The sequence below is a fragment of the Trichosurus vulpecula genome, chromosome 9 (genome assembly GCF_011100635.1).
Source record: "Trichosurus vulpecula isolate mTriVul1 chromosome 9, mTriVul1.pri, whole genome shotgun sequence".
Classification (NCBI taxonomy): Eukaryota; Metazoa; Chordata; class Mammalia; order Diprotodontia; family Phalangeridae; genus Trichosurus; species Trichosurus vulpecula.
This window is the reverse complement of record NC_050581.1, coordinates 62,027,018-62,054,997: the sequence shown is the minus strand read 5'-3', so window position 1 is coordinate 62,054,997 and position 27,980 is coordinate 62,027,018. Positions and strand designations below refer to the sequence as shown.

Genomic DNA, 27,980 nt, shown 5'->3' with positions numbered 1-27,980 from the left:
GGAGAGAGGAGGGTGAAGTCCTTGGGTTGGACAGTTGTGTGAAGAGAAATTTGTATGGAAAGGCTAGGGTGTAAGAAGGTATGAGAAGAGACTTTGGAGGATAGCATCCAAGAAGCAAAAGTCTTATCAGTCCCCAAGACTAGATGAGGGAAAGGCAAGGACTATTCATTCATTTATGTCTTTGTATCTCCAGGGCCTACCATAGTACTTGGTGCATTGCTGTTGTTATTCAGTCATGTCCATCTCTACATAAAGTCCATGGGGTTTTCTTGGCAAATATATTAGAACAGTTTGCTATTTCCTTCTCCAGTGTATCCCCATTTTAAAGATGAGGAACTGAGGCAAATTGGGGTTTTAAATAACTTGCCCCAGGTCACACAGCTAGGTATGTCTGAGGTCACATCTGAACTGAAATCTTTCTGAACGCCCGGCTCTGTGCTCTATCCACTCTACCACCTAGCTACCCAGTACATAGTAGGCACTTAATACCTTTGTTGAGTTGAATTGGACTGGGGCACACAGTTGGGCTGAGTAATCCAGCGTTAGTTGCTTTCTGCTCTTCTTTGGCCCCAATTTTGGGGATTGACTGAGTCCTCTCCCAGGTGTCTGTTGGGATGTGTCTTGAGTCTGGGGGTGGGAAAATGAGGGATCTAGGGGAGGGAGGAGTCTAAGGGGCCACGAAGAAGAGACAGATCTCTGCAGGTGGGGTGGAACTTGGTTTATTAAGCCACCCCACCCTCAGCCCTGACCACGGCTCGGCTCTACCAGCAGCGGTAGACAGGGTAGGTCTCCGACACAAACTCAGGGTGAATGATGTAGTTATTTCTCTGGGGTCCTCCAATCAATTTGAAGTGACTGGTGTTCCATCTGCACATGTGAGAAGAAATTGGAATAGCCCATCCCATCCAAAGAGATAATCTAAGGCTCATACAACTGGCATCTAGAACCCCTTAACCCCTGGGTTCATATTTATGGTGGGAAGGGACTGGGCCTCCAGGCTCCATTCAGTGGTTTACTCTGCACTGTATTCCATATTCTGAGGCCCTGATGTTGGGAGGGAGGATCACCAAACACCCAGTGAGAAGGAGATGTTCCTGATTTCAGCCCACATCCTCAGTTTTTACACCCAATGTCCCAGCCCTAATAATGATCCAGCTCTGAAGTCCCAAGACTGTGTCCTCAGGATCCTGTTTCCCCTGGAAGCTTGGCCCTAAGACTAGGCTCCATGACCAACACCTATTAAGACAATGGTATCCCCCTTCCCAGGGCTAGATATAATATAATGTTCCCAACCAAAAAAAAGGACAAAACTGAGGGAGACATATCCAAAGAGAGGAAGGGGAGGGAAGGCTCACCTACCAAAGGAGTCAGGTGCACTTACTTAAGGTTTGCATAGTGATACGGTGATGGAGGGAGGGGGCGTGAAACTACACAGTTCATTCCTGGCCTGTGCTTGTGGCGGGGGGTACTCCTATAAAGGAAAAAGAAAAGAGATATACAATTAGTCAGTTGGAGTACCATTCTCCAGTTCACTCTCCCTCTCAAACTCAGATCTGTGCAAACCGAAGTTAGTAAATTCTCGATACCTGTTGACATCTGCACCTGTCTGACCATTCAAATCCTACCTGTGTTCTTTGATGTCCAGGCTCAAGGTCCACCTACTTCAGGAAACCTCCCCAGCCTGCTCCAGTCCACACTGTTCTCTCCCTCACTGAACATCTAGGTCATTTATCTTCTGTACCTATCCTCTGGACACTTGTTAAAAATGACCTTACGTCATTCTGCATCCCAGGGTTATCTCCCTGACCAGACATTGAACTCCCCCCAAAGACAAAGATTATGTCTTTTCCTTCTTTGTCTTCCCTATAGCACAGGTCTAAACACCTAGGGGGCACCAGAAATGAAAACTTAACGTAGATCAAATGCTCCAGTGGTTTCTGTGTGATGTTCTCCATCCTGGGACCTGTGTTTTTGTACTGAGGGAGCACGAGATTTCTCTGGGCTCTTGGAATAAATTTAGAGGTTCCTAAGAATCTTGGGGGATCATGAAATGTAGGTCTGGAAAGACCTTTAGAAATGATTTAGTCCAAATTCCTTATTTGACAGAGACTCGGAGAGGAGAAACCCACTTGAAGCTATATAGCTAAGTTAGTGGCCTAGCTATGAGGCTGCCCTTTTGGTGGGACCACCTTCCACTGAGGTCCTTGGGAGTATGTAGGTATTTCAGCCCCTTTGTATCAGAATCCAGGATGCTTTTTTGTGGCTGAAGGTATCCTCTGGATGGGGACCTTGTGCCTCATACTTAGATATCTCTTGAGTGTTCCAAAGTTCTATCCACCATCAATTTTTTTTTTAGCGTTCAGAAGACCTGGACTATTACTGATACTGTGTGAATTTGGACAGATTACTTCCCCTCTCTGAACCTATTTATTTGTAAAATTGGAATAACTATCCCTGCTCTGACCATCTTCCAGGATAAAAGGAGAGGAGACATATGGCAATGCTTTGTAAACTATAAAGTAAAACATCCACATAATGAATTATGACCCTTATTGTTTCTCCCTCACACCTCCCCCTAGAGGCTGGGAGAGTTGTGGCTGTCTTTTCCATTTCAGGGACCTTCATATAGGATTATAGGATTTAGAATGAAAGGACACTTAGACATCAACTAATCCTGCTGCCTCATTTTACAGGTGAGGTCAGAGAAATTAGCTGACTTTCCCCAATATCACTCAGATAATAAGGAGCAGAGCTTGGATTGATATTAAACCATGTTCTTTCCAATACACCATTGCTTCCAGTGGTCGCACAGCAAGTCAGTGGCAGAAGTGGGCTAGAACCCAGGTCCAGGGTCTCCCAAGTCCTCTAGTCCTCCGGTATCCTTCCCCAAGAGGGGCGCTTTCCTTAAGGCCTAAGGATGCACTTTATTCCAGGGCCCCTCCAGGCCCAGGCATGTGTACTTATTTAAATGGAGGGAAGACTGCTAGGGAGAGAGGAAGATAGCCAGGCTGGAAGCTCTTTATGGCCATATTGAGGGGGGAACTGAGATTCCCTGGGACTGGATTGGGAAGGCAAAACTGGGCCTCTCAGAGCAAACAGGAGTAAGTCTGGGCTAATCATGAGCAGAAGAGGGACAGATGGTTGGGGGTGTTGGAAGCCCCTGAGGCCATCTTGTCTGCTCTTCTGCCTCCACACAAGCCCATCTCATCCACCCCTCTTGGTTTATTCCGTGCAATGCCAAATTTGTTCACCACCCTCCAAATTTTCCTCCATACGAGGCCACCCTGAATTTCCTCTGCAGTGCTAATCACTGCAGGGTAGAGCCAGATGATCCCTTTGAACCTTACAGTCGGTTGGGTCAGATGGCGCTCGTTGCTGGGCGCCCCTGTGGCATAGTAGTCCATGCCTCGAAGACAGTAATGTCGGCCTGTGCAGGGGCTGTCATATCCCTGGAATGGCAAACGGCCAGGTACAGTGTACCTTGGCTGGATGGACGGCAACTGGTTCCTGGACAGTGAGTTCAGCATGTTGACCACCACCTCTCGCTCTGCCAGGGCACAGAGAGCCACATGCAAGAGAGAAATAGAAGAGAGACCAGAGTCACAGAGAGACGGAAGGGAAGCCCAGAGACACAGAGAGATGGAAGGGAAGACCAGAGACGCAGAGAGACGGAAGGGAAGACCAGAGACACAGAAGACACAGATTACGGAGAGGATAAAGACACAGAAAGAGAGGGACAGAGATATAGAATCATGGAGATAAGGAGGGAGAGTGATGTACAGCAAGACACAGAGGGACGGAGACAATAGAGGCCCAGAGATATGGGCAGGGACAAAAAGGAAAAGGGGGAGAGAGATGGAGAGACAGCATTAAGAGACATGAATAGAAAGACAAATACAGGCAAAAAAAGCAGAGTTGCAGCAACAGGCAGGTAGACAAAGGAGGAGAAGGGAGTAGGGAGTTATATAACCTCTTCATACCTCCAGAACCTCCCCAACCCATCCATACCTTTAGACCCATATACATGGCCAATTACCATAGTTGTTGAAGCGATCAGGTTTGGGGGGATAGTCCAAGGGCATTCCCCGAATCACTGAGTCCATCCCAGTTTCCTAAGGGAAAGAAGAGCTGCCTTAGACTCCACAGGGAAAAAATTCCAAGACCAGGACCCAGTGTGGTTCCGGCTTCCTTCAGGCAGTCCCTCTGACTTCTACCCTTCCCCCACCTCCCAGTCTTCTCTAGGGCCCCTCGATTTACTCTCTCTGTGTGTTCAGAGTTAGTTCCCTAGCAACATCTCCCCTCCTCTCTCTCTCCTCATATCTCTTTCCCTCCTCACCTTTCTTTGTTTGTTCTCTTTGTCCCTTCCATCCCAGGGTTAACTATATCCTGGCCCATTTCCTGCCCTAACTCCTCTGGGCTGTGTCTGTCTGAGATGAGTCCTTCATTAGAACAAGCCTGAGGGTGGGATATACTTCCATCTCCTCTGCCCTTTCTCCTTAGAATTTCCCTCTGTCACATTTCATCACCTTTATCATTCTCAGTGAGGGATGGACATTTTGGAATGCGGATCCATATTTCATTTTCCCCCCTGTTAAGTTTTGGCAGGTTCCAGAAGCAAAGCCCGTCTTTCTCTCTCACTTTTGAGAATGATCTCACCTGGAGGTCACTGGTCCCAACCTTTTCCCCTCCCCACTGCCATTGACATCACAGCAGGCCCTTGTCCATACTGCTTTCATCACAGAGGACACGGGGGGGAGGGGCCTCTGGGTTTCAGGATAGAGAGAAGGGTTAGGTTCCCCGGAAATAGGCAGGTGACTGACTGGGCCTACCCAGGGCCTTTCTTCTGCCTCCAGGTACTATACTTCTTCCCTATCCAGATAACTCTCAACATTCCCATCCCCAAATTAGGTCACTCAGGAAAGATCACTAAAGGTATATAAGGCATTTTTCAGAGTCAGGTCGACTGCTTAAGGTGAACTCTAGGCAGCCTTCCTTCGCTTGAATATCCATGCCATCCATGTCCCCCTTACATGGTCTGACACTAGAACCTAGGTGTCCTACAATCAGTCATTAGTTGCCTACTATATGACAGGCACTATGGTGTGGCCACAACAAAAATGAAAATTTCTGTCCTTAATGGGCTTACCATCTCTCCAGATAACACGTACACATTCTTGAGCTCAGCAGCTCCTAACTTTGAACCCAAACACTTAGCATCCTTCCACACTGGGCACTCATTTTTCCTCTCCTTTTTCTCTACTCTGTCCCCACCATCTGAAAATCCACTTCTCTGAAGAGGAAACTGAAGTGTTAACCCTTAGTTGACCAGCCTACTGTCCAGCCTTGCCCACTAACTCCTCATATGCCATTCAAATGCCAAGTTAAATACCACCTCTTCCTATAGCCTACACCCCTATTCTCTCAGTAATCTCTTTCTCCCTCTGAAGGCTGAATCCTCCTGATATTTGTACCTTCTCATTTAGCACTGAAAACATGCCTGGTATTATTAGTTAACTTTGAAAGGTTTTTAAAAAATCTCTTCCAACTAGACTATAAACTCCCTGAAGGCAGCGACTGTATCTTATCTACTTGTGTATCTCCTATAGCACCCAGAACATTGACTTGCATAGAGGAGATGCCCAGGCAATGCATTGACCTATGCATTGGCATGTATTCATAGATGCATTGACAACAGATGGCAATGGTATTAGTACTGGGGTTCTGTGATTTGTATTTTTTTTAAAGGGGAGCTTGGAGACCGGGCAACATGCAACCCAAAGGAAAAAAAAAAGCCGTAATGGTAGAGGCTTGATGCCAGGGTGGAAGGCAGAGAGGGAAGGGAAACATTACCTGCACAAACCCTCCAACCCACCCTCCTCCTGCCCCCATACTTGCCCACATTGTGCCTGTTGAAGGGGTACCTTTGGCAGTCTTGGGAGGTAGGTAGTATATTTGTTCCAACGCGCGCTGTTGTACGGTCCTGTCCTCCACGTTGCATACCTGTCTCCACTAATAAAGGTTGGGTTGTATCTCTCTGTTAGGCCATGATGGGTAGGGGTGAGGAGAGATATAGAAAGCATGTCATTCCCCCCTGCCCCACCACTAGTCAGGGCTCCAGCCTCAAGCATAGGCTTCCCTTCTGTGTACTCTCCCGGTTGGGAGTCAACCATAAATAACCACACCCTCTCAGGCCAGGTGTCCTCATGGAACAACAGCTCCTTCCAGGTGTGAGGAGGGATCAGGACAAGATTCGATTCCAGGGGTGTCACGGGGCTTGAGAGAGACACAGAGTTTAGCTGTGTTCAGCTCAGAAGACATATTTTCTTCAGGGTCCTTGAAACTGGACAGAGGCCCTTTTGGACCCTCTGCCCAGTCCCAAGGCCAAGCCTGTTCCTACTCCTTCTCTCCCCAGCTCCCACAGTTAGTTGGGTTCTCTGTTTAGACTCCAATCATTCTACTTCCCCTCCGCCACTGACAACACTATTTTTCAAGTTCCCCAAGCTCAAAAAAAATCTCAGAATCATCTTTGGGTCTTCTCCTTTGTGCTATAATCCTTTTCATCCCATCCCATCCCATCTCCCATCCCCCACATATCCCATATCCTACATCCCATCCCACCTTGTCAGTCACTGAGTCCTATGAATTCTTTCTTTAAAAAGTCTCTGGAATTCCTTCCTTCCTTTTCTTCTCCATTTTTTCTGAGACTGTTGCCAGAGCCTCCTAATGGATTTCCATGCATCATATCTCTTCTCCCTCCCCTCTTTCCTGGCCACCTCATATAGAGCCCCCAAAGTAATCTTCCAAAAGCACTTCACTCTGATTACTCCACTGCCTGCCTAAAATGACTTCCTACTCTACATAGGATAGATTAAAACTCTCCATCCTGACACTGAGGGGCCCTTACAAATACGGCCCTCACTTTAAATAGCAGGGGTGAAGATGAGAGCCATCACAAGGAAGGAGAATTAACAGGACTTAGAAACTGTTTGGATGTGGGGGAGGAGAGCTGGTAGTGAGGGAGAGGGAAGAGCTGAGGACCTAAATGAATGAGCAAATTCTGTCATCCTTAATAAAAACAAGGAAGCCAGAAAGGGAAAAGATGGTGGGTTGTTTTAGGTACATTGAACGAGGTGACCAACGAGACATCCAGATGATGTCCATCTAGTCATTAGAAATGTGGGTTTGACATTTAGGAGAAATCAGGGCTGGAGATATAAATTCAGGAGTCATCCATATAGATTCTGATAATTGAAGCCAAGACAGTGTGTGTGTTAACCAAGGTAGGGGATTATAGAGGAAAAACAGGAGACAAACGGAGACCAAGTCTTGAGGCATGACTATATTAATAAAGCAAGTAGGAAAATAAGGTGGGGGGATGGAGAGAAGCCGGGAAAGGAGACAGAGGAGCAGGGGTTATATGGGTAGGATGAGAACCAGAAGAATTCAGTGTCACAAAAGTCAAGGGAGGAATGTTTCAAGAATGAAGGAGTGTTTAACAGCATCAGAGACCACAGAGAAGTCAAGAAAGATGGAATAAAGGCCTTTGAATTTGATGATTAGATAATTAGTAATGTGACCAAAGACCCCCCTGGTGGCCAACAACTTTTTTTCTCCTCCAATCCTTCTTGACCTGGCCAAACCCTACCCGACAATGAAGGTGATAGCTCAAATCTTCGTTCATGAAGTCTTTCCTGTAGCCCATCAGGGATCTCCCTCTAATCTGAAAACTGATATTCTGATCCCTTGATCACATCCTGTCCTGTTTTGTCTTTTATTTCCTGTGTGTATCTTTTCTACCCCATCAGACTGTGAGTTCCCTGAGGTCAAGGGCCTTGTTTTTTCCTCTGTCTTTCCTGCTTAGTATAGTTCTGGGCAGCACTGGGCACATAGGGTGGGGAAGGGTATATACATAAGGCAGGGAGATAGACTTAATCAATGATCCAAATCGATCACTCAATCACTGCTTCTCTGGTAGGGAGAGGCTGTCTTGGGACAAGAGTAGGGGATCCCTTCCCCTAAGGGTCAAGGTTCTTCTCCACCAGGTGGGGTACATGGGTTAGAGTCCCAGTCAAGAGTCATAGGTACCTTCAGGTTCAGAAATCCAATACTTCTGGGGCAAGTAGGGGTTTCCAGGCACAGAACCCTTGTAGCTATACTCCTCTACAGCACGCTTCACCATTTTCTCCAAAGTTTGCCGATCTACATGTTTCTCCAGCTTGGGTCTTTTGAGGCCCTGGACATTGTTAACGGGACAGACATGAAGGAACATGGGTGAATAAGGGGTCTTGTACCCAAAGGCAGAGGCTGCCTGGCCTGCAAGCGGTGCAGGAAAGTCAATTCCCAGGCCCCGTGGTCATAAGACAGTGTCTGCCCAAAGATCAGCATCACCCCTTGATCTCAACTCCTGCCCCAGCTATCTGTTCCCCTAGAATTCCCTTCCTAACATTACACCACCTTCCAGTCTGCTCTCTGAAGTGTCTTCTCTCCCAATATCCTCAATTGTTGCTCCTCCCAGTACCCCAACTCCTAACTTCTACCACTGTCTACTTACAGCACCCCCAAACTTCTCCCCTTCTCCTCAGCATTCTCTCTCCCAACCCACCCTCCTAAAGCATTAGGCATAGTAAACATATAGGATGTCAAAATTAGGAGTACTAAACATCCAAACACACTGGAATGGTTAATTAGATCCAAGAAAGTGTAATTTAACAGAGATATGCACGGGGTTCAAAAGCTCAGCTGCACAAATATAGGGTGAGAGGCCGAGTTTGAGATAAAGAATTCATGTGGAAAAAACCCAAAACACCAGAGGGAGTTAATGAATTGTTGCATCTGAATCAGCAGTGTGATGCGACATAAATAGAAATCTAGTGACAGGAATGAGAGAGATAATACAGTCTGGCACCGCCCTATTCTGCCCCAGTTCAGACCACATCTGGAGTATTGTATTTAGGAGCAGCTAGGTGGCGCAGGGGATAGAGCACTGGGCCTGGAGTCAGGAAGATCTGAGTTCAAATCCAGCCTCAGACTCTTACTAGCTGTGTGACCCTGGGCAAGTCACTTAACCCTGTTTGCCTTAGTTCCTCATCTGTAAAATGAGCTGGAGAAGAAAACAGCAAACCATTCCAGTGTCTTTGCCAAGAAAACACAGCTAAACAAAGCAACAACAGTGAGCTAAGGATCAAATGAGATAATTTAGGTGGCAACACTCCTGTGACTGGGGGATGGGATATCAATCAGTAATTAAAAATCTCCCCTTCCCCCCCCCCCCCATTCAATAGGCCTCAGGTGGGGCTAGTTAAGGGAAGCTTGATTAGAGATTTGCTGTAGGCAGGCCTAGAAGGTAGCCATTGTAAAGTCAGAATTCAGCCTAAGGAGGAGAAGAACTCCATGATGACAGAGCTGCAGAGAGAATGCAGAGCGGAGAGTAGAGACCAGAGAGCCAAAGGGGGAGAGAAGGCAGGCGAGCAGACAGTTGGGATTCCAAGTGATTACAGAGAGGCCCCAGCAAGAGGGAAGGTTACAGGATGACTTGGTTCCTTGCTGTAATACTGTGTTGTAATCTCCTTGTGGTTACACTGAGGTGGACTTACCAGTTTTGGAATACAATTACTGCTGTGTCGAATTGGGGTTATTAGTTCTGGGATCTGATCCTCCCATGTCTAAATAAATGTTATACTTCCCCTGCCTTCTACCTAGAGAATCTCTTGTACTTTGCGATTCCAAACCATACAGGCATGTTCATGGTCTTCTTTGAGGTCATGAATCTTGCCTTACTGATACAGGGGACCTGCTTGCTTTCTCCAAGTGGGGAACTACATTACCCACAAGGCTTTGGGGGCAGAGTCCTGGAGAGAACAAGAAGGAAGTAGCTGGGGCAGAATCAGAGAGATGATGGCAAACCTAGTGTAACTCTCTCTTGGTGCCTAGCCCTGTGGATTCTGTGGGTAGCTGATGCCTCCCCCATCCCTGAACGTGTGAGTTGGAAGCTTTGAAAGGAGAACTTGAACTGGACTTCTCGCCTGTTTTTTTTTTAAATACAACTATTAATTTCTTGCAAAAAGTTTGAGCCAGTGAATCTCACTCCCATTCCTAATTGTTATCAAGTGAGGAGAGCTGCTGGGAGCTGCCAGGTTGGGGAGGGGCAGTGGGCTCTATCTGCCACCCGGTCCCTATGCGTCCCCAAACACACGGCGCCTCTGTTTCTTTTGTGAGTATTATTTTATGATCTTAGGTGAATGAGTATCCTGAGATGGGAGTGCCCAGGTGACCAGGGAGATGAGGCAGTCCGTGAAAGCCATCCAATCTGAATCTCAGAGCCGGTGACTGTAGCAGCCGAGTTCCGTGAGAAAATAGCACAGTCACTGGAGCAGAGAGTGAGAAATCATTTCCTTGAGTCTTTTATATGCGCCCTCAGTTCCATCTCAGTTTTTGCTGTCATAAACTGTTTTAGCTCCTCAGCCAACCAAAAAGTTTTCACCAATAATAGCTAGCATTTATATGATGTTTTAAGGTTTGTTTTTTTTTTTTTTACAAATATTATCTTATCTTAGCCTTACAACAACCCTGGGGAGGTAAGAGCTATTGTGATCCCCTTTTACAGATAAGAAAGCTGAGGCAGAGGTTAAATGACTTGCCCAGGGTCACACAGCCACTAAGCTGCCTGAGGCACTTTCTGCATTCAGCCTTCCTGACTCCAGCTCCAGAATTCCATCCACTGGACCAGCTAGCTGCCTCATCATATCATGGTACTCGCCCCTTAGTCATTCGTGGTTAGAAAGTAGTTTCTTGGGGCAGCTGGGTATCTCAGTGAGTCACTGGCCCTGGAGTCAGAAGGACCTGAGTTCTAATACGGCCTCAGACACTTGACACACTAGCTGTGTGACCTTGGGCAAGTCACTTAGCCCCAATTGCCTGTCTTTTCCCCCTGCAAAAAAACAAAAAACAAAAAAAAGAAAGTAGCTTCTTAAAGTTTTTGTGTTCAGCTGAAACCCGGCAGAGAATACTAAGCATGCTTCTCTGTCATTGACCAGGAAGAGTACATCTGCTTACACTCTAAGGACTAGGCTCTCGTTGGATCTCTTCTTTTAACCAAGCCAATTCACTAGTATACTAATAAAATGACATTATGTACACAAGATCTTTGGTTGATAGCACAAAATGGAAAGATCATAGAACCTGAGCTGGAGGGGGACCTTCAAAGGCATTCGGCCAAACCCCATTAGTTTACTGATGAGAAAAACTGAAGCACAGAGAGGTTATGGCTCACCCAAGGTCACACCGGTAGTAAGTGTCAGAGCTGGGATTTGAACTCTGGTTCTGAGCTTCCAAATTCAGGATTCTTTCTATTTCACACTTGAGGGCAGAACCAGTCATGGCCTGATTGAATAATCCACATACCAAAACTTAGGCAAAAAAGAAAGAATCTGGGATACCACCATTGAAAGGTCAAACCAAAAAGTCACATAAGCTGCTATATAGCCTGAAAAAAACCCTGCTAATCAAGCTAATACAGACAAACAAAGAAGAAAGAATGACCTATGGAAGATATGAGGAGACCGCTGATGAGTAGTCTTCAGAAAGCAATTCAATGCCAACAGAGGAAGGTACCCTAACTGTAGGAAAGGTTGCCAATGGAGCCACATAGTCAAAGGGGACCCACTACAGAAAATTGTAGTTATTTCTAGTTAATTCTAGCTATTTGGAAGGTCAGATAGGATATCCACTTAGCTAGAGAGGAAAGCCCTGAAGCTTGACTAGGACACAAATCAGAATGTAGGAATAGCAAAATTCTAATTCAGAGAAATGTTACCAAGTAGTTATTAGGAAGCTTCAAGTGACCTGCCTTTGCTATTACGTGACTAGCACTCCCTATAGGTCTAACTCCCCCAATTTATACTCAAGGGTTGTGTTCCCCCCGCAAAGGGCGGATGCTACCTTGGGTTCTAAAGGGTAACCCTGTGAGTGTGCATTCCTAACACTATATAGTTCATGAGCCATTGGCGTGCTTTCCATGGACAGCCAATAAACATAATTACCTCTTGTAAGGCAAAGGTATTTATGAAGATTATACTGTTAAAACTATAGCTACAAAACATGCTACTCCCACTACAGGACTCTGACGAGGGACATCGAAGCTTGCCAGAGTTCTGAGTCTGGGCATACAGAGTGGAAGCCAGCAACCAGGAGAGTTAGGTCAGGATCGAACAAAGCCTCACCTCCTGATCAAGAGTGTGAGAGGGGTGGAACCCGGCCCTGGCAGCAAAGTGAAAGTCAAGGACTGAGGCTAGAGATAGGAATGAACAAAATAAGACACCAAATATTATGAAAAAATACAGTGGGTCTAGGTAAACCCAAAAGAGGAGATGAATACACATTAAATATAAGCAAAGCCTCAGGGGAGAAAATGGCTTGGCTGCAAGGACTATAAGAATATCTGGAAGAAATGAAACTAGTTATAAAAAATGAAAGGGAAGCTGTAGAAGAAATTTCTTTAAACTTTTTTGTGTCATGGACCCCTATGACAATCTGATGAAACTTTTGAATCCCTTTCTCAGACTGTTTTTAAATGCACAAAATAAAAGACACAGGATTAAGAAAACCAATTGTATTGAAATAAAGTTGTCAATATATATATATATATATACATATATATATATATATATATTTTAAAAAACCAAGTGACAGACTGAAGATTAAGAACTTCTGCTATAAAAGAAAAAACTGGAAGGAAAATTATTAGCTTAGATGCAGCTGAAGCAGTCCTTAGAGGGAAAGTTTATACCGCTAAACGTTTCATCAATGAAAATTAGAAAAAGTAGAATCTGAATTGAGCATTGCGACTAAAAAATACAAGGACACTAACAAATCCAAAAGCCTGTAAAAGTAAATACCAACATAGAAATTCTGAAAATCAAAGAAAAGATTAACAAAATTGAAAGAACATCGGATTGATAGAAAAAACTAGGAGCTATTAAAAAAAAAACTAATGAAATAGGTAAACAGCTAGTCTGATTTTTCAAAAGGGAAAAACAAGTGATTGGTGTCAAAAAAGAAAAAGGAAAATTCACAATTGAAAATAAAATTAAGAAAACTATCTAAAATTATTTTGCACAAATGTATACCAACAAAACTGATTACTTAGATGGAGAAATAAATGAATATTTACAAAATATAAAATATTCAGATTAGGAAAATAAAAAAGAGAATTTAAATAATCTTATTTTAGGAAAATAATTGAACAAGTTATAAATGAGCTCCCACAGGGTGGCAAATCCAGAGCCAGGTGGATTTGCAAGTAGATTGTATCAAATACTCTAAGAACAATTAATTCTAATATTACATAAACTGTTTGCGAAAATAGGAAAGGAAGGTATCCTTCTTCCAACTCCTTCTATGTCACAGATATGGTCTTGATTCCTAAATTAGAGAGATGGCACAGAAAAAAGAAATCTATAGGTCAATATCTCTCATGAGTATCAACATAAAAATAGTAAATATTATAAAGGAATCTTCAACAACATATTTAAAAGAGCATATCCTATGGCAAGCTTGTATTTATGCCAGAAATGCAAGGTTGGGTCAATATAAGGAAAAATATAGACCCAATAGACCAATTAATTAATAACAAAAAATAATAACCACATGATTATATCAATAGATGCTGAAAAAAGCTTTTGACAAAATTTAATACCCATTTTTGTTTTAAAAATATGAAAATCATAGGAATAAATGGACATGTCCTTAATGTATTACAGGGCAGGTAGGTGGCTGGCACAGTGGATAGAATGATGGGCCTGGAGTCAGGAAGACTCATCTTCCTGAGTTCAAATATGGTCTCAGCTGTGTGTGACCCTGAGCAAGTCACTTAAACCTGTTTGCCTCAGTTTCCTCATCTGTAAAATGAGCTGGACAAAGAAATGGCAAAACACCAAGAATTCAAAAGGGGTCATGAAGAGTTGGGCACAACTAAAAAATGACTGAACAACAACTGTAAAATCAATCTAGAACCAGGAGTGAAGAATATAATTATTGGAGAACTATATTGGAATAGAGTTAATGGAGAAAGGCCTTTCTGAGAAGAGCAGGGGTAAAGATGTCTAAATAAGCACTATTACTTGATACAGTGCTGGAAATGCTAGCTATAGCAATAAGATGAAAATGGAATTGAGAGAATAAGTATAGGCAAAGAGGAAACAAATCTCTCTCTCTTTTTTTGTTGCAGATGGTCAGAGATGATTCAGAGAACCCTAAAATTAACTTAAAACTTAAGCAAAATTGCAGGATATAAAATAAGTCCCCATAAATCAGCACCATTTCTGCATATTTCTAATAAAATGCAACAGAAGAGACAGAAGGAGAAATTCTATTAAAAATAAAGAACATATAAGACGTAAAATACCAACAGGTACTATATGAATATAACTACAGAATACTGCCAGGAATAAAGACAGACCTAAATCAAAGGAGAAATGTTAAATACTCATGGGTAGCCTGAGCTAATATAATAAAAAATGATAATAATAAGAATTATCTAAATTAATTTCTTATCATTAATTTCTTATTCAAGGACATACCAAACTACCAAAGAATTATTTTCTGAAGCTAGGAGGAAAATTGAAACTCATCTGGAGGAGCTGAAGTTCAAGAATATTAAGGGAAAATAATGAGAAAAAAAGTAAGAATGAAAGGGCCCTAGAAATATCAGATCTGAAACTGTACTTTGAAGCAGTAATCATCATCAAAATGATTTAGTACTGGTTAAAAAAATAGAAAAGTCAATTGGTGGAACAGATTAGATCCAAAAAATACAGAATCAAATTAATGTAATAGCGTAGTGTTTGATAAACCCAAAAACCCCAACTACTGGAGTAAAGACTATTTGACAAAAGCCGCTGAGAAAATGGAAAGCATTGTCTCACTCTATATTTAAAGATAAACTCCAAATGGATACAGGATTTAGATATAAAAGGTCACATCGCATACAAATTAGAGGAAGAAGAAAGGAAGACAAACCTTGTACAACAGTGAATAGAGGAAGAGTTCATGGCCATTAAAACAAGAGATAGGAGGACTGCAGAGGATAAAATGGACAATTTTGATTACATAAAATTAAAAATTTTTCCACAGCCAAACCTGGTGCAATTAAAATTAGAAAGGAAACAATTAACTTGGAAAAAAAATCTTTGCAGCCAGTTGCTCCAATAAATGTCTTACATCCAAGATATTAAAAATTATAAGAACAAGAGTATAAGAACAGGAGCCATTTCCCAATAGGGAAATGGCCAAAGACATGAAAAGGCAGTTCTCGGAGCAAGACTTATAAGTTATCTAGAGCCATATGAAAAATGCTCCATATTAACAGTATAGAAATATAAATTAAAGCAACTCTAAAGTTCCACCTGATACCTATAGAATGGGAAAAGTTGACAAAAAGGAAAATGACAACTGTCAGAGAGGATGTGGGAGAACAGGCACATGAATGCATTCTTGGTGGAGCTGTGAGTTGATTCAGCCATTATGGAAATCAGTTTAGAACTATGCCCTCAAAGTCTATGGTCCAGTGATATCAACATTAGGTCTATGCTTTGAAGAGACTAAACAAAGAGTGAAAGATCCTATAGGAACAAAAATATTTATAGCAACTGTTTTTAATTATAGCAAAGATCAAGAAACTAAAGGGGAACCCATTTATTGGGGGATGGCTGAACAAATTAAGGTATATAAATGAATGAATAAAACATTTGTTAAGCACAAATTTAGGGTTAACTCATAGGACACTATGCAGGAGTGACAACAGAGACAAAAGAATGCATGCTAGACAATGGATTGAAAATTATAATTATCCAATCTTTTTATAAGAAAGATTTGAAACTTATGGCCCAATAGTCCATGCAGGAATTGGGACTTACTGGACTGAGGGAAGACTACCTATATTTATGTTATGGAATACTATATTTGGAGTTTCCTAGGGAAGTCATGGATTTCATGAGAAAGTGGAAAACAAGATACTTGACTATTCACACCTAACCAATATTTCTGGGCTTTTAACATGGATTTAAATTAGCTCACCATACTACAGTGGTAAATATACTAGATTTTGACTCAAAGGAGCTGGGCTCAAATACTGGACCTGCCACTTACTATCACTTTTATGACCTTGAGAAGGCTATTCTACTGTTCTGAACAACTTTGTTTCCTCATCTGTAAAATGAAAGGATTGAACAGTATAGCATGGGCATAGCCTGTGGGTATGGTGTTCAATGTGACATCCTTTCTCTCTCTTTCTGAATTGGTTAATTCACTCCAACTTGCCCTCATAATGAAAAATCTGGATTCCCTTCTCTCATACTATGGAGATTAGCTACAGCTATGACCACTATTCACCATTATATCATCTGAGCCCCCATTGGTGTGATTCCCATTTACACAAAATCAGTCACCATGATACCATTTACTCAAACATAAAACATTTGTTAAATGATAAGGCAAAAGCAGGAGCAATCATAATACTCAATAGAAAGCAAAAGCAGAAATAATTATGGATTTTACTCAATAGAAGATAAAAACAGGAATAATCAAAGCATTATCATCTACCCGTAAAACTGTATCATACTTTCCCACCAATGTACACAGTATTTTGGGAAGAGAATGAGCACATACTCATAGAAATCTAGCAGGGCAGGGTGACACATACTATAGAAATGTGTGTGTCCAGAGCAACACACAACTCTGAATTACAGGTCTTGAAATCCTTGGTCCTTTCAGGGACAATCTATACCACACAAAGCTGATTCCCTGCTAGTTGCATCCCTTCTAGTTCTTGACACACCCCTGCCAATCCTCTTCTATGGATGAAGCTTTTTTAGTTCACAGCCACTTTTATCAGGGTGCTGAGAAAGTTTTACACTATTATAGTGATAAGCAGCTGCCTTAAGCCAGAGAACTGCCAAGCTCCTCAGATCTGCAAATGGCAGATTAGCTCCAATCCTGTTCTTGTAGCAAAATGCAGCTTCCAGCCAGACAGCTACAAAGGCTGTCTTCCCCTCCCCTGCTTCTTCCCTCTCTCACAGCAGAGAGGTATCCCTGAAAGGTTACTTCTCAGCCTGTAGATAATATGAGAGACCAATAAACCTCAATAGTTCTTCCCACAACACCAGAATTCTGTTGTCTTCCAATAAGCATCCAGTAGCTGTTCCAACCTTTCTCCGGCCAATAAGCAAAGCAGTGCCTCTCTTCTAATCAACAAGTTCCCAGCAAAGAAGCTAGAGTCAGCTGTCTCTGCTCAAAGCCTGTCTTTTGTCCCCACCTGCTTGTGACTCCTCCTAAGCTAATTTCCAGCTACTTTTGTCCATCTCTTCCTAAAGCTCCTTTTCCTGCTCACTTCTTAGTAGCTACTAATACCTCAAAGCTACAAATACCTCCTGGCCTTCAGTGATTCTTCTTTACCTTATGAAGTAAAACTCCAGGAGTCAGTCAGTCTACAAGGTATGATCCCAACAGTCCTCGTGTAGTTTCCCCATAGTCCCCAAATAGCTATTGGCTTAATAATTTTGTCAGTTACAAGCTTTTCCTGATCTCAATCCTAAATTTTCCTATTTACAACTTCTTCTCATTGCTGAGTTCTACCTTCTGGGGTAATCTGGACATTTCTAGTCCTCCCTCTTCCATAATACAGCCTTTCAAATACTTGAAGAAAATCACATTTCCTCAGTGGTCTCTAATGCAGGCTAAACATCCACAGTTCCTTTAACTGATCCATTAAGGCATCACCTTGAATCACTTCACCATTCTAGTTGTTCTCCACTGACACTCTTCACCTTTATCCACATTCTTTCTAAGGTATAGTGCCAATAATTGAGTTCGATATTCCAGATGTGGTCTGCCCTGGTCAGAGTACCAAGGGGCTATCACTTCCCTCTTCCTGGAATCTATGGCTCTCTTAATGTAGTCTGAGTTCACATTAGCTTTTTTGGGCTGCCATTTGATTCATATTTAGCTTGCAGTCCATTAAAACTCTAAGGCTGTTTTTATAGAAAACTACAGTCTGCCATAATACATTATGAAATAGACCATTTCAGGGAAACCTGGGAAGAGTCATGTGAACTGATGAAGACTGAGGTGAGCAGAACCAGAAGAAAAAATGTATACAATAACGTTGTGAAGACAAACAACCTGTAGAGGCTTAAGAATTTTGCTGAAATGAATGCCCAACCATAATTCTGGAGAATTGATTATGAAGCATGCAATCCACCTACTGACAAAGAGATGATAGACTCAAGATGAAGAATAAGACATACATTTTTAGACATCGTTAATGTAGGAATTTGTTTTTGCTTGGCTATGCATATTTATTACAAGAGATTCCTTTTTTCTTTTTCCTATTTCTTCTTCTTAATAAGAGAGGTGGGGTAATAGGAATAGGTATAAGATAAAGGAAATAATAAAAAAGAAAAGAAAGAAAAAAGCATTGTTAAAGCATCTTTTTTTAATGCACAGAAGGGGGAACAGAAGGAAGGCCAGAAAGAATGACTGTAAAAGAGCACAGCTTTGAAAATTACATGTTGAATTTATTAAATTTTTAAAAATTGCAAGCTGTACACAAGATACCAGCAATTTCATGTAGAATCCTCTTCCTATGTTCTACTATGTATATGGAAATAACCATTTTATTTGGTGTTTGCCAAATTTAGAATAAAAAAGTAAACTCTATTCTATCTTTTACTTGTGAAGACAATTTCTTGAATCCAATTATAAGATCTTACATATCCTTATTAAATTTCATTTTATTCATCTCCAAGTTCTTGACTGTCAAGATCCTTTTGTATCTTGACTCAGACAACTAGTATGTTAGTTATCTCCCCCAATTTTATATCATCTGCAAATTTGATGAGCATGCTATCTATGCTTGCTGTTTAGTTTTAATAAATTGTTTTCCCTTCTCTTTTATTTTATTTTACTTTTTGTTAGAAAGGCAGACTTGATAGGAGGGATATATTTGGAAATAAGAATGATACGACAACAAAATATATAATAAAAATTTAACAGTAGAGGGTCAAGCATAAATAGATGGAGCACTCTCTTGGGGAGCATTAAGGACCAGTCTTTGAATTCATCCATTTCACTTGTTCCAGAATTGATCTAAGGGTACGAGACCACCCTTCCCACATACCTCTGCATTTTTTTTCCACAAAAGAACACAAGATGCTTCATCAAATACTTTGCTACAATCTAAATATACTGTATCCACAGCATTCCCCCTATATAAGGCACGGTACTTTCTGAGCAAAGCAGAATTTCAATAGCTAGAAAGACACGTGAGATTGCAAATTTAGAGACATCTCCACTCCAAATGTTCATATGAACTATTTGCGCCTGACTTTGGTAGAGCCTTCTGAGCTCATATTGGTCTGATCAGCCACAGCAGGATATATTATACCTTGACCCTGACATAGTGATGTCGCTTTGGTCCTCTTCAAGTATGAAGAACAACCAACCAATGAACCAATCAATATACTGGTTAAATAACATGATTAAAAAGAAAATAATGTCAATCTAACATGACCTATTTTTTCTTTCTTTTCAATTTTTTTTTGAGGGGGGAGGGCAGGGCAATTGGGGTTAAGTGACTTGCCCAAGGTCACACAGCTAGTAAGTGTGTCAAGTGTCTGAGGTCGGATTTGAACTCAGGTCTTCCTGACTCTAGGGCCAGCGCTCTACTCGCTGCGCCACCTAGCTGCCTCTCCTTTTCAATTTTTAATAGCTTTTGTTTTTACATTTGCAAACAAAGAATTTCTTCTTTCCCCAGTGTTAATTCTTATAAAAAAGAAGAGAGAAAAAAGCAATTCAACAAAATTAACCCATACATCAACTGAGTCTGACAGCATATACAATTTTTCATGCCCATAGTCCTCCACTTATAAATAAAAAAGAAGGTGGTGCACTCTCTCATCTCTTCCTCAGGGACAGGCTTAGTTATTATATTTATACAGCATTCAGTTTTAGGGTTGGGTTTTTTTTTCTGTTTCATTTAGGTGATTGTAGATAGGTGGCACAGTGGATAGAATGCTGGACCTAGAGTCAGGATACTTGAGTTCAAATTTGGCCTCAGACACTTACTAGCTGTGTGACCCTAGGCAAGTCACTTAACCTCATTTGCCCTAGTTTCCTCATCTGTAAAATAAACTGGAGAAGGAAATGGCTCACCATGCTAGTATGGGGTCATAAGGAGTCAGACATGACTGAAATGACTGAACAACAACAAAAGTCATTGTGCATTTTTTTTGGTTCTGCTGATTTCACTCTGCATCAATTCATATAAATCATATCATGATCTTCCAAATTCTTCATATTCATTATTTCTTATGATGCAATAACATTCCATTTACACTAATGTACTGTTATTTGTTTAGCCATTCTACAACCAGTGGGCATCTACTAGGCAACTCTCCTTCTGTACTGACCTCTTTCAGGTATAAGCCTAACAGTGGGATCTCTAGGTCAAAGGGTATGGACATTTTAGCCACTTTTAAAAAACATACATAGTTCAGAATTCCTTTCCAGATGATTGAATTGATTTATAGCTCTGCTAACAAGTGTTTTAATGTTCCTGTCTTTCCACAGTCCCTCCAACATTAACTATTGCCATTTTTGGTCTTCTTTGCTAATTTATTGGATTTAAGATAAAACTTTGGGGTTGTTTTGCTTTATATTTCTCTTAGTAATTATTATCTTTCTTATTATTAGTAATTTGGAGAAGTCTTTTACATGGTAGTTAATAATTTGTAATTCTTTTCAGAACTATTTGTTCATATCATTTGACCAACTATTTTAAAAAAATCATATTTTTTCCCCAGTTACATGCAAAGACAATTTTTAACATTCATTTAAAAAGAATTGAGTTCCAAATTTTCTCTCTCACCTCTCTCCTCATCTCCCCCAGCAAGATGGTAAACAATCTGCTATACGTAGTTGCCCACCTATTATTTATTTATTTATTTATGGTTTTCAACATTCACTTTTATAAGATTTTGAGTTCTAAATTTTTCCCCTCCCTTCCCTCCCCCCTCCCCAAGATGGCGTGCAATCTGATATAGGCTATACATGTATATTCATATTAAACATATTTCCGCATTCGCCATGTTGTGAAAGAAGAATCAGAAGAAAAGGGGAAAACCACGAGAAAGGGGGGAAAAGAGAAAATAGTATGCTTTCATCTATATTCAGACTCCATAGTTCTTTCTCTGGATGTGGGTAGCATTTTCCGTTATGAGTCTTTTGGAATTGTCTCAGATCATTGCATTGCTAAGAAGAGCTAAGTCTATCAAAGTTGGTCATTGCACAATGTCGCTGTTACTGTGTTGAGTGTTCTCCTGGTTCTGTTCATTTCACTCAGCATCAGTTCATGTAAGTCTTTCTAGGTTTCTCTGAAATCTGCCTTCTCACCTTATGGAACAATAATATTCCTTTACATTCATATACCAGAACTTGTTCAGCCGTTCCCCATTTGATGGGCATCCCTTCAATGTCCAATTCTTTGCCACTCAACCACTTATTTTTGATGAAGCTACTGGGCTTTGTGACTACTGCTTTCTTTTCCAGATATTCACTAGATATGTCTTCCTGCCATTGAATTTAAGTAAGCTCAAGGAATGGAACTGTTCTGTTTTTTGTCTTTGTATACCCAGTACCTAGCACAATGCCTTGCTTGAAGGAGATGCTTAATAAATTGTTGTGGCTTGAAGGGTTGGATACATGCTAGATTTCTCCCCCAGGAATTGGAGTCAAGCTTGTTGTCCCATAGATTCCATTTTTTAAAAAAATTGTTGTATTTTCCCCTTCTTCAGACCTGCAAAACCTCTACCATTTTCCATTACAGTTATCCTTTCCACATAGTGACTTTCCCTATCACGATTTCGATATATCACAGGTTGGCATAAGAAATTAAATGGGAATTTTGGAGAGAGTTTTGCAGAAGCTGCAGATGCTATGCAAAGGTCAACAGATGACACAGAGCCTATAACCAAATACTTAACCGAAATTTTGTGATAAGGTATTGTAAATACAAAGAAAAAGAAAAAAAATTAGACTTCTTCCCTGGTGGTAAGGGAGAGCCAAAAAATTTTACTCAGATTTTCCAGATCAAGGGGTACCACACCCCTAACCTCCAGATGTGAAGGCATGGCTATCTTTTAACTATCACCTAATTGTTGTTCAATAATCACAGTCATCAGTTCTTTCAGTACCTGAGAATGGTGTTCATTTGGGCAGCTAGGGTGATCTTTTACTATGTACTTAATTATCTTGGATATTAATTCCTTGCTACTTTTTTTTTTGTTCAGCCCTCTCCAGCCCCAAAGTCATTCTCCTTGGCAGAGAAAACAGAACAAAATAATAATTTAACAATTCTTCCTTCTTTCTGTTGTCTATTAACATTGTTCTACTTCCCCGCCCCCAACAGTGGTCCTATTCCTCTCATTTTCCCTATTCCTCATTCCCTCTTCCCCCCCCTTTTTTTTTTGTTTTCCTCAGTTCGTTCTGAATGTTAGCACTTCTTTTACTATTTTTGTAGGGCCAGGACACATACTTTCACATTCATTCTTTGTTACCTTTACCTGTTTTCCATCTTCTGTAAAAAATCTTTTAAAAATCTAAGTTGATTGGTAAATTCTCTGCATATGCAATCAGCCTCTTCAGACAACTGCCATTTCTCCTCATTGGAATTATTTCCTTTTATCTTCAGCATTTCATTTTGAGACTTTCCTATTCCTCCTTGGTCAACTTCTGTAGAACTTTAGTTAATGGAAGCCTACACCTAGCCTTCCTCTGAACCCTATGGTTGACTATGCCTGACATTCTTTTCCTTCTCTGTCAAGAACTCTAGGAGGGAATGGTCACAATCCTTCTGGTTCCTATTCTGTAACCCACTCCAGTAACCAGTTTCTCCCACTGGCGAGATTTAGGTCCCAAATAGTATTTCCCATCCTAGTTCCTTCCCTTTGGGAAAGATCAAATTATCAAAGGAAGTTTAGAAATTATTAGATACAAAGGAAAAAAATGAAACAATTCTTGCACTCAAGCAGTTAATATGTTTATAAGAAGAAACAACACATACACATTTAAATATATACAAAATGAACCTAAGGTAGATTTGAGGCATGGACGGGGAAGGGAGGAGGCAGCTAGCAGCATTTGATTTGAGTTTTTAAGGAAACAAGGAAGTCTAAAAGGTGGTAGTAAGGATGGAATACATTCCAGGCACTGGGTATAGCCCATGCAAAGACATGGGAGATGGGAGGTGGAATGTTGTGTATGGTGACTAACAAGGAGGTTAGTGTGACTGGATCTTAAAGTATGTAAAGGGGATAAATGTATAATAAGCCTAGGAAAAATGAGTTGGAGTCAGGTTGCAAAGGGCTATAAATGCAGAACTGAGAGGTTCATATTCGATTCTAGAAGTAATAGGGAATCACTGGGCTTTATTAAGCAGGTGATTGACACGCTCAGACCTTTGCTTTAGGAATATCAACTTGGCAACTGTGTGGAGGATGGGCTGGAGAGGGGGAGAGGGAGACCACTTGGGAATTCATTGTGATAATCCAAGCGAGTAGAACAGACAAGGGTCTAAATTAAACTGAGGGCTGTGTGAGTAGAGAGAAAGGGATAGAGGTGAGAGATGTTGTCCAAGTAGAACTCAGAAATTTATTAGATACAGTGTGTGAGGCAGTGAGGAGTTGGGGATGACTCTGAAATTCCAATCTTGGGTGACTAGAAGGATGATGGGTCCCCAACAGAGGTAGAAGGGCTATGAAGAGTGGTGGTTTTGGTGTCAAGAAGATGAGTTTTGTTTTGGACATGTTGAGTTTGAGATGCCTATATAAAAGAGGGAAATGTTAATTAGGCAGTTGGGGGCGTGGGACTGGAGAGATAATAGATCTGAGAATCATTTTCCTAGAGATGTCAACTGAACCCTAAAGGTCACCAATAAGAAGACTGGCAAGAGAGAACAGAATAGGGCTCAGGACAGAGCATTGGGGCATACCCACAGTTAGGAGGCAGGATATGAATTATGATTCAACAAAAGAGGCTAAGAAAGAAGAATAATACAAGTAGGAGGAGAACCAAGAGAAAATGGTGCTGTCAAAGCCCAGAAAAGGTTCAATAAGCCCAAAGACCCAACTACTGGGGTAAAGACTCACTATTTATTAAAAACTTCTGGGAAAGCCGGATAGCAGTACGGCCAAAATTAGGCTTAGCACCTTATGGTTTATTTCAAGATAAGCTCCAAATAGATCAATGACCTAGATATAAGAGGTAACATCTTAAAAAAATTAGAACAAGAACCTTTTCAATCTATTGATAAAGGTTCATGAGTTAATGACCAAACAAGGGACAAAGAAGATCATAGAAGATAAAATGGACCATTTTGATTACATAAAATTAAAAAGATTTTGTACAAATTTAGTACAGTAAAATTTGAAGGGAAACAATTAACAGTTAATTTTGCAGTATGTTTCTCTGATAAAGGTTTCATTTTCAAGATGTATAAAGACTTAAATCAAATTTATATGAATAGGGCTATTCAACAACTGATAAGTGGTCTAAGGACACAAGCAGGCAGTTCTCAAGGGAAGACATCCAAATTATCTATAGCCATATGAAAAATGCGCCATATCAGTCATAATTAGAGAAACGAAAATTAAAGCATCTCTGAGGTTCTATTTCACACCCATCAGATTGTTGAAGCTGACGAAAAAAGGAAATGACAAACGTTGCAAGAGATGTGAGAAAATAGACACATTGATACACTTGGTGGAACTGTGAATTGTTCCAGTCATTCTGGAAAGCAATTTGGAATTATGCCCCCAAAGTTACTAAATTGTGCTTTGATCCAGCAACACCACGATTAGGCCTATATCCCCAAAGACATCGCACGAGGAGGCACAGTTCCTGTGTGTACCACAATATTGATGGCAATTCTTTTTCTTTTGTAGTGGCAAAGAACTGGAAACTAAAGGGATACCCGTCAACTGGGGAATGGCCAAAAAAATTATGGTATACAAATGCTATGGGATGCTGTTGTGTTGCAAGAAATGAAAAAGATTGCTTCCCCTACCCCACCCCCCCAAGAAACCTGGGAAGATTTGTATGAATTGATGTAGAGTGAATATTAATCCTACAACACCAGTAGTGTAAAAACAAACAATTCTGAAAGACTTGGGAATTCTGATCAATGAAATGGCCAATTATGATTTCAGATATCTGATCAAGAAGAAAGCTGCCCACCACATAATAGATGGACATCCAATACAGGATAAGAAATATATTTTTGGATATGGCCTACATAAGAATTTGTTTTAAATGACTATGCTTATATGACACAAGGATTCTCTCCTGTCTCCACTCTTCTCTCCCCTTCCATCTCCCCCTTCCCCTCCCCTCCTCTCTCCTCCCCTCTCCTCTTTCCCTCTCCTTCCCTTCCCTCTCTCCCTCTCCTTCCCTTCCTTCTTCTCTCTCCCTTCCTTTTCTTTTTTCCTTCTCTCCTTTTTCCTCCCTCTCTCCTTCCCTTTCTCTTCTTCCCCCTCTCTCCTTCCTCTCTTCTGTCCCTTCTTCCTTTCCTTTCTATACTTGATAATTGAAATTCTTTTAATAAAAAATATAACATAATAAATAAAATATAAAAATTTAAATAATAACAGTAATAATACAAGCTAAAAATTATTTTAAAAAAACAGAAGGGCGATAATAGCCAGGAGGATAAGGTGATTGACAGTGTCAAATGCTGGAGAGAAGTTAAAAAGCACGAGGAATGAGAAAAGTCCATTCGATTAGGCAATCGAGACATCATAAGTAAGAATGGTGGAACGCTGTCCCATGTCACATAGTTAAAACATTGGGCGATCTACTAATCTACAAAAGGGCACCAGAGAATGGTCAGAGACCCAGTAAACAATGCATCACAACTACCTGTTGCTTGTGCGAAATTTCATCTAAGAACCTGGTAAGCAGAGTACAAGAGACATGGGGAGTTAGCCAATCAGACTCCCAGAAAAAGGGCCTGTCCCTGAGTTGCAGATAGACTGTTAGTACTAGACATGGTTCAAATGCAGAGGATCTGAAGAGTGATTTGAATGTGAAGGAAATTGCCTGTTGGTACCCTCCAGAGAGGATTAGGGAACTCAGCTAAAACTGTCCCAGACCAAAGGGGACTTCTGCTTAGATGGTGGAGAGAGCTGAAGCCAGACATTGTACCTTTCCTACCTAATATATACATCAGTTGTGGAGGCCCTAAGAAGGCTTTCATAGAATTTGACTCATCGAGGGCTGGAAGCAGTGATATTATATGGTGGGTGACTTTACGATGGACATCAGTAAACTGTACCTGCGTATCTGGTACAGTGTCAGAAAACTTTTTACTAGGGATGGAGTGTAGGAGGTGCAGTAGTTTGGGTTTCGGTGGACATAGGATAAAGGTCATCAGCTCCACCAGCCCCATCTGGCCTTTTCTTTTTTAATCTGAATTTTCACTGATTTCATCAGTGTAGGGCAGGGGTGGGGAACCCGTGGCCTCAAGGCCACATGTGGCCCTCTAGGTCCTCAAGTGTGGCCCTTTGAAACCAAAGATCACAGAACAAATTCTTTAATTGAGGACCTTTTATTAAGGGAGTTCTTGGTAAAAAAAAATTTCCTCTCTGCAGTTAGCAAGTTTTCTTCAAGTTGTTGTCTTAGACAGTTGTGCCTGGGAATACTGAGAGGTTAAGTCTTTGCCCAGTTTCATAGTGGGCAATATGTGTTGGACTTGAACCCAGCCCAATTTTACTTGCCTTGATTCTAGACCGCTCTTACCTTGCCTCTTCCTCTCCTGATCCTATTCAGTCTTACTCTGGAGATGACTAATATGGTACCCAGGGCAATTATAGAGGTTGGAAGGAATCTTCTTATCACTAGTCTACTCAGTACCTTTGCAGTTTTAACTAAAAGTCCCTGGATAATTTGAAGGAGACCCAAGCTAGTAACCCAGGCCCAGGTATATGATGACAATTAAAAGAAATGTGGGACCATAACTCAGATAATAGTTTAAACTGTGGAAACCACAGAAGCAACAAGAGAGGACAAAATGAAGAGGCAAATATGGCATACTGGAAAACATGCTGGATTTCAAGTTGAGGACCAGGTTTTGCCTTATTACAGCCTTGGACAACTTACCTCTTTGGGCTTTAGCTTTTTCATCTATAAAATAAGGAGGTTGGACTAGGTTACCTCTTCCTTCCAACTCTAAATCTTTGATCCTCTGAATTCAAAAGATTAACTTAACAATGCCTAAAAAGCTCCTCTAGGTAGCCAGCTAGCCAAGCTAGCTAGGTGTTGCTGATTGGGGTTTGTATCACAAAAGAGCTAAAGATATCTCATGAATCTTTCCAGCTAATGAGCTGGCAGACCCCTCACTCTATGGAGAAGAAGATGAATTGTAGCTACAGACCAAATGGTAGCACAAGAGTATAGCAATAACTTGTCAGAAACACCCAGAAAGGAGCCCATGAACAGAGGCAACCAGCAGAGAGAGCAGTGTAATGACAAGTCCAAAGGGTATCAGTGCCTCTGTAGCATGGAGGGTTGTAGGGGAGAGGAGGTCTGGAGGTCACAGTGAGAATGAAGACTAGGTTTAGGAAGAGTTGGACACAGGGAGAAGTTGGAAGGACAGAAGACTGTGATCAGAAAGGAGAATTTCAAGAGTTCAAGATAACTGAGGTGATTCAATTTGCTAGGTGATGGTGAGATATAAGGCATAAGTGACTGAGGGAAAGTGTAGATGTATAGGCCATGGGATTTAAAGAGATTGATAAACTGGGATGCTAGCTGATAAATAGGGAGACTGACAATGTGGGCTTCTGAGAGGGTGTTAGAAGAGACATTAACTGGAAGAGGAAGAAGAGGGAACGTTAGTTTAAGCCCCCAGATATGAAGATATGGGTGGAGAGAGG

The 27,980-nt window shown here is 41.3% G+C and overlaps 1 protein-coding gene across 2 annotated transcripts in view; it reads right to left on the bottom strand.

Annotated features, from left to right (window-relative positions):
• Positions 1–761: 761 nt before the first annotated feature.
• C9H9orf24 (chromosome 9 C9orf24 homolog) overlaps positions 762–27,980 on the bottom strand; it is a 51,900-nt gene continuing 24,681 nt past the window's right edge. Inside the window, exons 2-7 of one of the 2 annotated variants that reach the window (XM_036737735.1) lie at positions 8,086–8,233; positions 5,922–6,034; positions 4,037–4,112; positions 3,343–3,547; positions 1,382–1,471; positions 762–867 (exon numbers count right to left, since the gene is read on the bottom strand). In XM_036737735.1, the coding sequence (XP_036593630.1) occupies positions 762–867; positions 1,382–1,471; positions 3,343–3,547; positions 4,037–4,112; positions 5,922–6,034; positions 8,086–8,233 (738 nt within the window). Of the gene's footprint in view, positions 868–1,381; positions 1,472–3,342; positions 3,548–4,036; positions 4,113–5,921; positions 6,035–8,085; positions 8,234–27,980 lie in introns of those variants that run through there. The other variant, XM_036737734.1, reaches the window with a different exon arrangement.